This window comes from Perognathus longimembris, chromosome 14 (assembly GCF_023159225.1).
Source record: "Perognathus longimembris pacificus isolate PPM17 chromosome 14, ASM2315922v1, whole genome shotgun sequence".
Lineage (NCBI taxonomy): Eukaryota > Metazoa > Chordata > Mammalia > Rodentia > Heteromyidae > Perognathus > Perognathus longimembris.
The window spans coordinates 1261607-1276652 of NC_063174.1; the positions used below are offsets into that span (position 1 = coordinate 1261607).

Sequence of the window (15046 nt, forward strand, 5' to 3'; positions counted from 1 at the left end):
TATTCAGAAAAGGCTGGAAGTGGGAAATGGCACTGTGGCTCAAATGGTAGAGCGCTAGCCTTGAGCTGAAGAGCTTAGGGACAGCAACCAGGTCCAGAGTTCAAGCCCTGCAACCGACAAAAAAACAAAAATAAAAAAATTCCTGGCTCCTGATCTGGAAGAAATAGTTTTATTTGTTAATATTTCTAGAGTTCACCACCTTTGTAGATTACAAATGATGATGTTTATCATTGTGAAGGTTAAAATGTGTTTATGACTTTATTTAAGTATAACTATACCCCAGTACTGTGACATTTATATAGTTACTTAATCTCAATAAAGAAATCTTCGGGGGAAAAAAAAATCCTGGCTCCTGGCAGGCACCAGTGGCTCACATCTGTAATCCAAGCAGCTCAGGAGGCTGAGACGGAAGGATCTGAGGCAGAAAAATTCTTAAGACTTAATCTCTCCAATTAACCAGCAAAAAGCTTAAAAGTTGAAGATGTGGCTCAAGTGGAGGAGCGCCAGTCTTGAAAAAAGTAAGGGAGAGTGCCCTGGTCCTGAGCTCAAGCTCTGTAATTAGAGTGCAGACGCACACATTGCCATAAATCCTAACCCCGCCCATGGAGCAGCTCTGTGTCCTAGGTGAGTTACTCAAATTCTGAGGAAAAGAGACCAAAAAAAGCCCTAGCCACTCAGGAAGGAGGCTGAGATGTCAGGATCGGGGCTGGAAGCCAGCCTAGGCAAGAGTTATCTCCAATTAACTTCAAAAAAAGAAAAGTGGGAAGTGGAGCTGTGGCTCACGTGGTAGGGCACTAGTTTTGAGCAAAAAAGCTCAACGATAGTGTCCAGGCCTTGAGTTCAAGCCCCAGGACTGGCGCACACATACATACAAAGAGTACACAGTAGCGTATATACAGTCTTAGGCCTCAAAGCACTGTCTGGAGACGGCAGTAGAAGCATCAGCTTGTTAGAAATGCAGCCGCGAGTCCCAGTGAAACACGAGCAAGAAGACCTCCCCGTGGCCCGTCCTACACGAGTGCTTCACAAGCCTCCTGTGGCCTGAGCCGAGCTGCATGGAACCGGGGAGACCTTGCTTTCTACGTCAGCTCTACACTTCATCCTTATCTGTAAGGCGCATGTTAAGGCTATGTACATCAAGTTATAGGCACAGACTCCCAACAAACAGTGAATAGTAAAGAAGCATCCATGACTTTATTACTACTACTTAGCGGGCAGGCTTTACACACCTATTCTATTGCCTTCTTGTGAGAACCCCTTCTTTAATGTGACGCTTTAATAATGGGCTTCTTCTGTCCTACCACCGGGCTGGTCTCGAGTGCCAACCCCACAGGGATCTGCCCATCTCAGCGGGCCATGTAAGCCCAGGTCCCCACCGCTTCCAGACTATTCAGCTAGAGTTAGTGGACATGGCAGTGGTTAATGGGAACATCCATCACCATTCCTAAGAAAGTTACTCCACCAAGAGTAATCAAGTACCAGCCTCGTGGAAGGCACAGTCTTGAAGTCTGAAAAACCTGAACAGAAGCACAATAAAAGTGATACTGAGGTTTGAATTTAGGGCTTCACACATGCCCCTCTCTTGAACTACTTTTGCTATGATGATGAAATGTGTGTGTGTGTGCATGCACACACACTCGCTGGTCCTAGGGCTTGAACTCAGGGCCTGAGCACTGTGCCTGGCTTCCTTTTGCTCAGGGCTAGCACTCTGCCACTTGAGCCACAGCGCCACTTCTGGCCGTTTTCTGTATAAGTGGTGCTAGGGAATCGAACCCAGGGCCTCATGTATACGAGGCAAGCGCTCTTGCCACTAGGCCATATCCCCAGCCCATCCCTGAGCTTTTTGCTCAAGTCTTGTGTTCTACTGCTTGAGCCACGTCCAGCTTTTTTGCTGGCTAACTGGAGATGAGACTCATGGACTTTTCTTCCTTGAGCTGGCTTTGACCTTTGATCCTCAGATTTCAGCCTCCTGAGTAAGTAGGATTATAGGTGTGAGCTACTGTAGCCTGGCTTGCTCTGATTGTTTTTGGACTTGTATTTTGTCTGGGCTGGACAAATTTGAACAGGATCTGAGCTTGTAAGTTTTTTTCTGTGTGGCTGTGTTTTATGAGAAAGGGATTCATTAGGTAGCCTAGGGTGGCCTCGAATTTGCTTGTCTCTGCCTTCTGCCCCAGCCTGAACTGGTAATTTTATCTAATTTTGAAATGACTTACATTTTTTTTTGCACTAAAAGGAAACCAAACTGGGTGTGGTAGCACCTAGAAGAATCTGTTACTTTGGTTACAGAAATTTTAACAGATTTTTTTTTTGGAGGAAAAGGCTAATAAGCATTTTTTTTTTTTTTTTTTTTGGCCAGTCCTGGGAATGGACTCGGGGCCTGAGCACCGTCCCTGGCTTCTTTTTGCTCAAGGCCAGCACTCTACCACTTGAGCCACAGCGCCACTTCCGGCTTTTTCCATGATTCATTGGAGATAAGAGCCTTCCAGGGCTGGCTTCAAACTGTGATCCTCAGATTGCAGACTCCTAAATGGCTAAGATTATAGGCATGAGCCACCAGCACCCAAACAAAACATTTTTCAATGAAAGAGCTTCAATTTAAGCTATAAATTGCCTAAGGATTTAAGACATTTCTAACATCAGTGTTCAAATGATTTAAAATTTTAGAAATTGCAAGTACTTTCCTTTAGCTTTAGATGAACCACACAATATAAGAGACACTGCCCAATAAGTACTTTATGGGTTGCAAATGACTTCCAAATTTATAGAGGAATGCTGCCAATTTATGACTCCTCCAAAGAGCAAATTCATGGCATACCTTTTTTCAAGACATGGAAATTAGAGTGTCTGTCAAAAATGGATAGTGCACTAGCAAAGTTAGGCTAAAAGCATACATTTAGTGAATTTAAAAAAAAATAAACTTTAGCTGGGTGCTGGTGGCTCAGGCCCATAATCCCAGCTACTCAGGAGGCTGAGATCTGAGGACGGAGGGTCACAGCCAGCCTGAGGAGGAAAGTCCCCGATTCTCTTAGTCCCAATAATCCACTCAGAAAAAGCCAGAAGTGGCTCAAGTAGTAGGTCGGTTGCTTTGAGCCTCAAGTTCAAATAAACTTAAAAAACGATGTCCCTATTATTGCGGCATTCTACCCTGACACAGATTGGCTCAGGGGCAGTGCTCAGGCCCGAGTTCAAGCCGCAGTACTGGTAGATTAAAAGGGGGGAGGGCAGGCTATTGGTAACTGACTGGGTGGGAAACCAGGACATTCCACCCTGGCTATGGAGTAAGGGAGCTACACCCCCCGCCCCCCCCCCCAGGGCGGAGTCCATCTGCACTAGGGAAACATGGCAGCAATTGTTAGAATGAAGTTAACAGCGCGTCACTGATGGCCAAGTCCCCCTCGGGTCCATGGCTGGTGTGTGCGGTGCTCTACCCGGGCGTCGGCCCTACCTGGGCGCCTGGCTTCTACCTCGATGAGCGCCGGCCCAGGGCGGCGGGGGGCCGCGGGGTCCGCGCTCTGCGGGGCGGGCTCGGGGACTCCCCGCCCTCGAACCCGCGGTGGCGAGGCCCAAAGCACCGCGTCTTCTCTTCGGGCTTAGTTTGTTATGGGGTCCGGAAATGGACCGTCACCCCGAGACCACTGGGGTGGAGAGAATGTCACTGCGGGGGGGGGGGGGTCCCGGGTGGCGGCCCAGCACCCCACGCCGCGGGGGGGGGCTCCCTCCTGCCTCGGAACCAGTCCATTACTTTCCAGAAACGTCCAGATACGGCCGCAAACAGGTCCGGCATCTTGACCATCATGGGCCCCATCGACCACCCGGGGGCAAAACGGGACGCGGCTCTTCCTGGGGGGCGGGCGTGGGCAGTACAGGGGGGGGAGACACGGGGGCCGGGTGTGGGGGACACGGGGGGTGGGCGTGGGCAGTACGGGGGGACACGGGGGGACGGGCGTGGGGGACACGGGGGGCCGGGTGTGGGGGACGCGGGGGGACGGGCGTGGGCACTGCGGAAGGGGCACGGGGGGGCGGGTGTGGGGGATACGGGGGGCGGGCGTGGGCACTGCGGAAGGGACACGGGGGGCCGGGTGTGGGGGGGCACGGAGGGGCGGGCATGGGCACTGCGGGGGGGACACGGGGGGCGGGTGTGGGGGGCACGGGGGGCGGGCGTGGGCACTGCGGAAGGGACACGGGGGCCGGGTGTGGGGGGGCACGGAGGGGCGGGCATGGGCACTGCGGGGGGGACACGGGGGGCCGGTGTGGGGGGCACGGAGGGGCGGGCATGGGCACTGCGGGGGGGACACGGGGGGCCGGGTGTGGGGGGGCACGGAGGGGACGGGCGTGGGCACTGCGGGGGGGACACGGGGGGACGGTGTGGGGGGCACGGGGGGGGCGGGCATGGGCACTGCGGGGGGGATACGGGGGGCGGGCGTGGGCACTGCGGGGGGGACACGGGGGGCCGGGTGTGGGGGGCACGGGGGCGGGCATGGGCACTGCGGGGGGGACACGGGGAGCCGGGTGTGGGGGGCACGGAGGGGACACGGGGGGACGGTGTGGGGGTCACGGGGGGGGGCGGGCGTCGGCGATGGAAACCACGCCCTCCAGAGCCCGGGGCCAGGGTGGCGTTGGGCCCCGGCGTCCGGGCCGAGGGCCGAGCGGACGGGGAGCGAGCCGCGCGGCCTAACACTGAGCCCGGCCCTCACGACCGGCCTCCACGTCCGAGCCGGGCTTGTCAGGCCCGCGGAGCCGCTCGGAGGCCGGGAGGCCGGGGCCCCGTCGCCCGAGGACCCACCCGCCGAGACTCGGCCGCGCGCCCCCACGCGGCGGGCTCGGGCACCGCAAGACAAGAGCGGGCTGGTACTGCGGCAGGCGGGAGCCAATACGCGTTCAGCGGGCGCAGTGCGCGCCTCTCTCCCATGGGGCCGGCTGACTGTCAATCAACCATCTGCGTAGCTCTCCTCGGTGTAGCTGCAGTCATTCGCCACCGGCCCGGCCAAGACTCTCGTTTCGTCATCACGTTGTCCCTCAGACCAGACGCATTTGCCAGTTCCTTTATCCCATTGGCCAAACGAGGACCCGCCCCTCCCGCGTCCTTTTCGGGGCGGAAGTGAGTGAGCCGTGCCGGCTTCGGCGCTCAGGAAGTACGACACCGGAAGGGGCGGCGGCGTAAAGATGGCGGCGCCGGTGAGTGTCGTGCGGTGGCTTCCTCCCGCAGCCCGTGTGGCCGTTGTCTTCACTTTCGGCGGCCCGAGGGAAACACTGTGTGGCGTGGGGAGCGGGCGGTGACGGGAAGTCCCCCGGGCGCGGGTTCTCCGCCCCGTGGAGCCGGCCTGGGGACGGGGCCTCCGGGCGTCCGCGGGCGCCGAGGGCCCCGCCGTGGGCCCCCTGCTTGCGCTGCTCGTCGTCCTCCTTGCAGAACGACTTTCCCCTCTTCTCCTCCTCGCAGGGGGCGCTGGAGTCGGATGTTCCCGGTGCCGTGGCCCTTCTGAAGAGCCTCCAGGAGCAGGTGGGTCGTGAGCGCTCTCCCCTCGAGGTGGAGGGGCCACCGCACGGCTGGGGGCCCGGCGGGGGCCCGGCGGGGGCGGGCCCTGGGGCGGCCTCGCGCCCAGGCCCGAAGGGGATTGGGTCCTGTCAGATACCGGAAGTGTGGGCGATTCCAGGGAATCACGCAGAACACTTGGGAGGAAATGAACCCGATTCTCGTTGTTCTTCCAAGGAAGGTGGTGCTGGGGAAAGTGACATGGTTTACATGGCTTGCATCTTCAGTGCCCACCCAATAATACGTTTATATAACTCACTGTTCGGTCTTCTCCCTCCCAGGGGCTTGGTGAAGGTCTCTCTCTCTCTCTCTCTCTCTCTCTCTCTCTCTCTCTCTCTCTCTCTCTCTCTCTCTCTCTCTCTCAGTGTCTGTCTCTCTTGCTTAAGGAGAATTGTCGTTTTGTTTGCCTCTTGAACTGTCAGAAAACTATTCCTCATGTAGTTTCTCAGGACGGAGAAAAGCTACTACTCTTCAATGACGGTGTGCCAGATAATTTTTAGGTGATATTTTTCCTTCATAGTTTACAGAGAATATTTGATTTGGCTTAGTCAGCCGTTTTCTGCTATTTTTTAAACCTGAGTATTTTAAAATTGTTTGTTTTATTTTAATTTCAACTTAGGGCTGCATCCTTGCTGGGCAAGTGCTCAACTACTTCAGCCATGCCTTCAGCTTTTTTTTTTTTCCCCCCTAATTTCAGGTGATGGCTGTAACTGCACAAGTACAAACACTAACAAAAAAAGTTCAGTCTGGTGCCTATCCTACGGAGAAGGTAATATGTATTTGAAGAGTATGTCTTGACATTGTGTTCGCTATAGTTTTTTCATCATAGACTTATTTATTATGTGTCTGAAGTGCTAGCGGTTCATAAATAAGTAAAATCCACGTTCTGTGCTGGAGTTGAGTGGAGAGAGATAAAAGTAATAGCTTTGGGAAACAGCAGTCGCCTTACAGAGTCATGAAGAATGCTATGCCAGCCAAGGAGTGAGGTTAGTTGCCAGAGCTGCAGAACCAGTGATAGAACACTTCTCAGAAGGAATAATAGGGTTTTGAAGACTAAATGGGAGCCAGGGGTACAGAAAGAAACTGCATATGAAGAGGTACTGAGACCCAAAAGCATCATGATGATGTTCTGAAGAAGTAGGTAAGTAGTTTTTGTGATGGATGTGTAAAGGTCATAGGAAGTAAGACTTGAAAACTAAAATATGATAAATCTTATGGATCCCTCTTAAGTTACTGTGTTTAATGCTCGAAGGCATGCCAGGGCATACTGCTTATTTTTATACAATAATCCCTTCTTATCTGCAGTTTTACTGATTTCACTTACCTGACATTAATTATAGTCTGAAAACACAAATGGAAAATTTAAGATACACTTCATACATACCAGATAGTTTGTATTCTGTAATTACTCTATGTTCTTAGTTGTTGTTACTAATCTCTTATTGTCCTAATTTTAAAGTTAAAATTTGTAATTGGTATTTATACACTGGAAGAAACATAGCTTGTCTAGAAATTGATTCTGTCCACCATAAGCATCCATGGGGAGTTTTGCAATGTATCTCTTGTGGATAGGGGAAGGGGAATAACCTGTTAAGAAAAATGCTGTTTATTTGTGACACTGTGCTAAGTTACCGCTGACTAAAAGATGCAATCCAGTTTCGGAGATGTTGGTTATAAAAATGGTGCATCTTAGATACTATTTAAACAAAATCCTCAGGTAAATAAAAATAGGATATTTAGTAATCTCTCATTTTTGTTCTTATTGCATGTGTTTATTTTTTTCCATTCAGTTTGTTTTTCTCTTGTGTACTTGTAATTCAGTTTGAACTTGACAATGTCCAAGCATGTCAGAAAAGCATACTGCTCATATTCTTACTTGTCTTTGTTCTGGTTACAGTACTTTGATCCATCTCACTGCTTGGCTTCTAATGGGTTTGGTGGATCACTGCAGTAGATCCTTGGGATGTGTAGGTATATGTTCCAAGGAGATAGCTGCTGAGGACAGACGGGTGAATGCTTGAGATGCATATTTAGAGTTCAGTAGTCTAAAGTTAACCAAATTATCTATACTGTAAGCACAGTAGACTTGAATATTCATAACTTGAAACCACGTGGAGTCAGACTATGTTACTGTCACAAAATTACCGTCGTACACATTAATACTTCTCACTGAAAAGTAGATCTTATTTCATGTTCTTCATCTCAAATGCTATGGATGCTTGATTAATTTTTCCCGTAGTGCCACCTGACTTCTACTGATGACCTGCCACCTTTCAACAAGTCCCAGATTTTTACTTCATCACTGTAATTGGGCTTGGAAGGATCACTATAACTTTTACCTTGTTTGGGGGGCAGTGTTCGCTTTATGGGGAGCATATTTTCACAGAATTAAGGGCAAGGATACACTCAGATTACACAGCGACTTAGTTGTTCGCTTTTAAAAAATGGTTCAGTTTTTTTTAATTTAAGTAGTTGTACAAAGAAGTTATCCAAGGCATCAGTTTATGAATACAATGCTTCTTGACCTGTTACCCCTTTTGTCATTCTTCCCTATACCTCCTCCCCTCCTCCTCCCCTCAGTTTTCTTCATTTTGTAGGCTACACATTTAATTTTATGATTGTGTTCTCCCCCTTCGTCCCTTCTCTCTTTGCTTCTCTCCCCTTATCTCCCTACCCCCATCCCTGACTTTGGGTACCTGGTAATCATTTTTTTGGACTATGTGTTTAGCCTTTCTAAGGAATTACACTGTTTGAATTCTTACCTGAAAACACCATATCTTGGTTAACACATTTGTGTACCCTTGAAACACACAAGGCTCTAAACACAGCTGATAATGTGGGACTGAGAACTTCTCTGCATCAACTAATGTGTGCAATGGATATGCTGTGATCTTTTTGACTGCTGTTGGCAGTAAAAATACAGACATATAAATTGTGTGTTTCATCATTGAATTAACTTTTATTTTATGACCAATGACTTTGACAAGGTACCTTCCAGGTTCCAGTACTTTAATGTATCTTATTTGTGATTTACAGTTATTCTTTAGGTCAGGAAAGAAATAAATATATTTTACCGATAAGACTGATCCATTATTTGACTATCAGTGTGTAACTTAGAATTGAAAGTCAGCTTGTAGTCTAAGTCCATCCTTTAGTACCGCACTAGGACTGATACTAAGAGCCACACGTTGGTATCAAGATATGCAGGGCTCTGGTGTTGGAGTAAAACTGAGTTAAACTCCTATTACTATATAATCTCTTTGGTGCCAGTCCTGCAGCTTGAACTCGGGTCCTTGCGTTCTTACTTGGCTTTTCCATGCTGGGCTGGCACTCCATTTCCCAGCTCTTTGCTGATTAATTGGAAATAAGAATTTCATGAACTTGTCTGCCTGGGCTGGGTTTAGAACGAAATCCTCAGATTTCAGCCTTCTGAGTAGCTAGGGTTACAGGTGTGAGCCAGCAGCGCCTGGCAGCTACTATATAATCTTTGCCAATGTGTAGGTTTTCCCAGTGTGTGGACTTTGTCAGTTTCACTTTATATATTCACAAAACTCATTGGTTAACTGTAACTTAAGTCATGCCTACATATACTATTTTATTTTATTTTTAAAAATACTGAGGACTGGGAAAGTGGCTTAGTGGTAGAGTTCTTGTCTAGCATGCATGAAGCCCTGGGTTCAATTCCTCAGGACCACATAAACAGAAAAAGCCAGAAATGGCACTGTGGCTCAAGTGGTAGAGTGCTAGCCTTGAACAAAAGAAACTCAGGGACGGTGCCCAGGCCCTGAGTTCAAGCCCCAGGACTGGCAAAAAACAAACCCCGAAACCCCAAAAACGAACTTAACTGGGTGCTCGTGGCTCACCCCTGTAATCCTAGCTACTTAGGAGTCTGAGTGTTGTGATCAAGAGGATCGTGATGTGAAGCTGGTGAGTAGGAAAGCCTGGGAGACTCTTATCTCCAATTAACTACCCCCAAAAAGCCAGAAGAAGAGCTGTGGCTCAAGTGGTAGAGTGCTAGTCTTGAATTACAAAGCTCAGGAACAGAGAACCAGGTCCTGAGTTCAAGCCCTAGGACTGGCACACAAAAAAGTTACCTTGTATGGCATTTGTGTGATTTTCTGCTTATCAATATAAAGCAGGGTTTGTTGGGGGCGGGGTTTGGTTTTTTTTTTTTTAGGTTATGGAGATAGAACCTCTCATGTGATAGACACTTACCAGTGAGCTACACCATTAGCCCTGTACTACAATTTCAGTTTTGTAAAGTTTGAAAGTTACGTAAAAGGGGTTGGGGATATGGCCTAGTGGCAAGAGAGCTTGCCTTGTATACATGAAGCCCTGGGTTCGATTCCTCAGCACCGCATATACAGAAAATGGCCAGAGGTGGCGCTGTGGCTCAAGTGGCAGAGTGCTAGCCTTGAGCAAAAAAGAAGCCAGGGACAGTGCTCAGGCCCTGAGTTCATGGCCCAGGACTGGCCAAAGAAAAAAGAAAAAAAGAAAGTTACGTAAAAGCACAAAGGAAGGAATGAAAAAAAAAAGCATTTGTGTAACCTTTTAATGGTGATTAATGTATTCTTGTTGGGAAAACTTTCATGGTGTAAGTACCATTGCTTTCCTGTCATTGTCTCACTCCCTTGGGGTAGCAGTTACTTGTGTGTTGTCTCCAGACATTCACCTACGCATGTAAAACTATGTATCATACAGTTGGCACCGCATTATAAATACTCGCTACGGTTTTTAACTGATCAGGATTTTAATTCTCTTTCAGTGTGTCTGTATGCATAAACTACTTGTTTACACCTATATCATGTAATTGCATCATATAGGGATAAAATCAGTATTTTTATTAACCTAAGATTTGGCAGTATGTGGAGATTCTGTTTAATTGTTACAATTTGGGAGTGAGCATGGGTGCACTGGAGCTAGAAATCCCATGGTAAACCTAGTACCAGGACAGGCCTTGATAACCAAGAGTTCTCTAACTTTAGATGGCAGTCACTCTGAGCTTCAGAAACTGTTAGTCATTATGGAGGGATACGTTATTGATTTCATTGCTCTTAGTATCTTCCAATGATTGTCTAAGCTTTGCTTCTCTGTTAGCATAATTTTCTCTCTGACCCGTTTGGGCATAGCTGCTGCTTGAGACTACACTAGTTATCCATGGGGGATACATTTCAAGACGCTTCTCCAGTGGGTACCTAAATTGCACGTAATACCACAGCCTGTGTGTGTTCTCTTTTCCTGTATCAATTGCAGTTCAGTCTGTCCTTGCACGCTCTGTGCCCTGGGGCCTCATTGCATATGGGGGTCCATTATTAAGTAAAATAAGAGGTGAATGGTTGCGAGACGGCTATGAGGTGACTTGACAAGCAAGTAGCACGTTCTTTGTGGACATGCTAGACAAAGGGTAATTCGTGTATCAGGTGAGATGGCGTACGGTTTCAACACACAACACAGCAGTGCATAGTTTAAAGCATGAATAGTTTATCTCAGCAACTTGACTGAGTATAAAAATACTTTGGAACTTTTGAGCTACAGTTGATTGCAGGTAACTGACACTTCAGAAAGCAAGACTGCAGGTAAGGAGGCATTACTGTACTTCAGGTTTACACAGACTGCTTGGGAAAACTTGAATTTGGAAAAACATCCTGTTTGTATGCCTCCTGATTCTTTGGCTAAAATGGAATCTGTGTCTCCTGTTGTTTTACTTAACTCAGGGTCTTAGCTTCTTGGAAGTGAAAGATCAGCTGCTGCTCATGTACCTTATGGACCTGAGCCACCTCATCCTTGACAAAGCCTCTGGAGGGTCTCTTCAGGGACATGCTGCAGTTTTGAGACTGGTGGAGATGCGCACGGTACGAGGTCTTTGGGGTCCTGGGGCTCCAGGTTGTTAGATCCCCGTCTCTGGGTATCACACTTGGAGCTCTAGGTTGTTAAATCTCAATCCCTAGGTATCACACAGATTTCATTTAAATGGATGTACTCATGTTTCAACATGGAAAAAGAGTGTTTTTTTCTCTTCTTTGGTGCATGTTTTATACAGAGACTGGTGTATCCTTGATTTGGGAAAGGTAATCTTACTAATTGCCATATTACAGGTTTTGGAGAAACTTCGTCCCTTGGATCAAAAACTAAAGTATCAGATTGACAAACTGGTCAAGACAGCAGTGACAGGGAGCCTCAGTAAGTAGGGAGCACGTCACAAAATTGTGGGATCATCATAAAGTTTCAAATCGTGTAAAATGCCTTGGGTTTTGTATTTCAGGTGAGAATGACCCACTTCGTTTTAAACCCCATCCTAGCAATATGATGAGCAAGGTAAGGCATTGCCTTATCCTCCTTGTTTTCGGGAATGATCCCTGATCTCCTGTATTCTTTTGTGACTTTACTTTCCAGCTTATACCTTAGAGTATTTTCGTATGAGGGTCTCTTTTCTCCCTTTCACTTCTCATCTCCTCGGGGAATTGCAGCTTTGAATTGTCTTCTCATTTGTCTGTTAGCAGTTCCTGTATTTGTTCTCTAGTTGAGTTCTGAGGATGAAGAGGATGATGAAACAGAAGATGGCCAGTCTGAGGCTTCAGGGAAGAAATCTACAAAAGGAGCATCTAAGAAATATGTCCCGCCACGCTTGGTTCCAGTACATTATGGTATGAATAGTGCCTGCTGCCCTTTCGGTGGGTGTTGGGTTGTTCTTTTCCTCTTCTCTGTTCTGGAATAACCCTTTTGGGTTTTTATCACATAGATGAAACAGAGGCTGAGCGGGAGAAAAAGCGCCTGGAACGAGCCAAGAAGCGGGCATTGAGTAGCTCTGTCATCCGTGAGCTCAAGGAGCAGTACTCAGAGGCGCCAGAAGAAATCCGGGACACTCGCCACCCGCATGCCACCCGCCAGAGTCAGGAGGACCAGCACAGGTCTGCGCCCTTGCCGTTAGAAGTGATTTCCACTGTGTAGAATTGGCCCTATGCTTTGAATTAAATGGGGGTGCCTCTGGTCCATTACATAGGAAGTGGAGTGAAAAACTTGGGATGGTAGTTGTAAGAATTAGGAGCTTGAAGTACAGAATAAGAGTGAGAAAAAAAAAGTTGCTTTTGTTTTCTCCTCCATCTGCTTAGGTTCTAGTGAATTCTGGAGGGAGATATGTTCACGTCTACATAGTAGGGCTTTAGTTGTCTTTGTCTTACTATCACAAGTCTCCCTTGTGTAGAAGGCAGTAAAAGGCAGGGTGGGTTTTTTGGGGGGTGGGGTGGGGAGTGTCTTTGTGTGTGTGTGTGTGCTGGTCCTGGGGCTTTGAACTCATGGCCTGGTCACTGTCCCTGAGCGTTTTTTGTTGAAGGCTAGCACTCTACCACTTGAGTCGTAGCTCCACTTCTGGCTTTTTTAGTGGTTAATTGGAGATGAGTCTCAAAGAGTTTCCTGCCCCAGGCTGGCTTTGAACCATGATCTTCAGGTCTCTGCTTCCTGAGTAGCTAGGATTACAGTGTGACCCTCCTGTGCCTGTCTGAGGTGCTGTAATGTCACTGAGGTTGGGAAAGGCAAGTTAAGAAATGACTCCAACTTGAATTCAGATTCCTTAACTTCACTCAGGTTCTGAAAGGACCCACTGAGGGGATCTACTTGATGGGCCTGAAGCAAAAGAACTTCCTGGGGAAATATTTTACATAGTTGTGTGGGTGGGCCGTGGGTTTATCTCCAGCACAGAGAACATTTCACTGCCGTGGCCTGCCACTGAGAATTCCACGTCTCTACTAAATACTCTGTTGAACTATGAGAAGCCTTGAGAACTCTCTGAAGAGGAGGAATAAATAATGGGGCCCATGTTCGGGTCCACAGCTTCCTCTCCTCCTGACGTGAGCTGCTGGAAACTGTCTTTGTCTGGCAGGATCCACTACGAGGAGAGCATGATGGTGCGCCTGAGTGTCAGCAAGCGAGAGAAGGGGCGGCGAAGGCGCGCAGGTGTCCTGAGCTCCCAGCTCCACTCCCTCACGCACTTCAGCGACATCAGCGCGCTGACCGGAGGCACCGCGCACCCCGACGAGGTGAGACGGGAACGGTGCTGGCCGCCGGGGCTCGGCACCGAGAGGACTGGGGAAGCACCGCCATTCCCTCCCTTCTCCCTCTGTCTCCAGGACCAGAATCCCGTGAAGAAGCGGAAGAAGATACCCAAGAAAGGTCGGAAGAAGAAAGGTCAGTGAGCCGGTGCAGGGGAGAAGTTTGAGTTGACATGCTGCCTCTTGGGTCTCACTAGCCCCCATAGCATCTCTTCCAGACGGAGCATTAATGGCTGTAGGTAGGCTTTTTGTTTTCTTTTTATCGAAGGAGGAAATGAGCATTATTCACAGAAGGAGTGTCTAGATTTCATCTCCACGCTCTCACGATGTTCTTTCTTCCTTAACTAGAATCAAAGTATCACCCAAAGGACCCACTGTCTCCTTTCAGTTCATTCCTACTTGTAGTCTTTTGGGGAGGATAACTGAGCGAGGACTGCCTTAGGAACCCGCCCTGTCAAGCCCTTCTCTGGACAAGCCTGTGTTCCTGTCATCCAGCTTTCCCAACCATCCTTTGCCTCATTCTTGGTTTCCCTTCCTTTCAGGTTTTCGAAGGCGGCGGTGATTACAGGTGTCCATTCTTACATTTTTTTTTTTTTTTTGGTCATCTTGGGATACTTCTAATTTCACTGTATGTAGGGTTTTCCCTTGCAATTATTTACTTTGGACACGTGGAAAGACTTTTTACTAATAAAGTTGATTTTACCTAAGAACTAAAGCCCCCTTTGCACATGTATTGAATGGCTGCAGTTACTGAGTATGTGGGGTATTTTGGTGAATGAGTGGTGGAAAGGGAAAGATGAGGAATTTTTTCTTATTTTAGAAGTTAGGCTTTGTAAAGTTTTCATTGGTAATACATATTCTTTAGAAAATGGAGATTGGTTATTTTATAAGAAATACTGAGAGATTAGAGTAGAACAATCAACGGTTCCAACCCACATTGCTCTAACTTTCTATATAGAGTTATACAATACTAATAACTGTGCAGCCTGGCCACCAGGTGGCAGTAGAGCCTGATTTTAAACAAAAATAAGAGCCTTTATCAGAGCCTTTCTGCATCTCTACCTCTCAGAATGCCTGCCTGCCTGTCTGCCTCCCTTCCCTTCCCTTCCCTTCCCTTCCCTTCCCTTCCCTTCCCTTCCCTTCCCTTCCCTTCCCTTCCCTTCCCTTCCCTTCCCTTCCTCCCTCCCTCCCTTACTCCCTCCCTTCCTCCCTCCTTCCTCTGTTCCTTTCCCTCCTTCCCTCCCTCCCTCCCTCCCTCCCTTCCTTCCTCTGTTCCTTACCCTTCCTCCCTTTCTCCCTCCCTCCTTTCTTCCCTCCTTTTCTTTCTTCCTTTTTCCTATTAGGGGCTGGAGTTTGAACTCTGTTACATGCTTACTAGGCAGGTGCTCTATCACTTGAGTCATGTTCCCATCTCTTTTTGCTTTAATAATTAAGGCCTCAGTTTGTCAGTAAAGGCCAGTCTTTTTTACAA

General features: G+C 48.3%; 1 protein-coding gene across 1 annotated transcript; it reads left to right on the forward strand.

Moving 5' to 3' along the window:
- Positions 1 to 5136: 5136 nt before the first annotated feature.
- On the forward strand, positions 5137 to 14279 carry Ngdn (neuroguidin). Its single transcript, XM_048362762.1, has 11 exons — positions 5137 to 5175; positions 5438 to 5497; positions 6228 to 6299; positions 11245 to 11382; positions 11626 to 11710; positions 11793 to 11845; positions 12051 to 12174; positions 12270 to 12438; positions 13407 to 13563; positions 13654 to 13711; positions 14118 to 14279. The coding sequence occupies exons 1-11, from the start codon at positions 5164 to 5166 to the stop codon at positions 14135 to 14137; spliced, it is 948 nt and encodes a 315-aa protein (XP_048218719.1). The 5' UTR covers positions 5137 to 5163; the 3' UTR covers positions 14138 to 14279.
- The last annotated feature ends 767 nt before the right edge of the window (positions 14280 to 15046 follow it).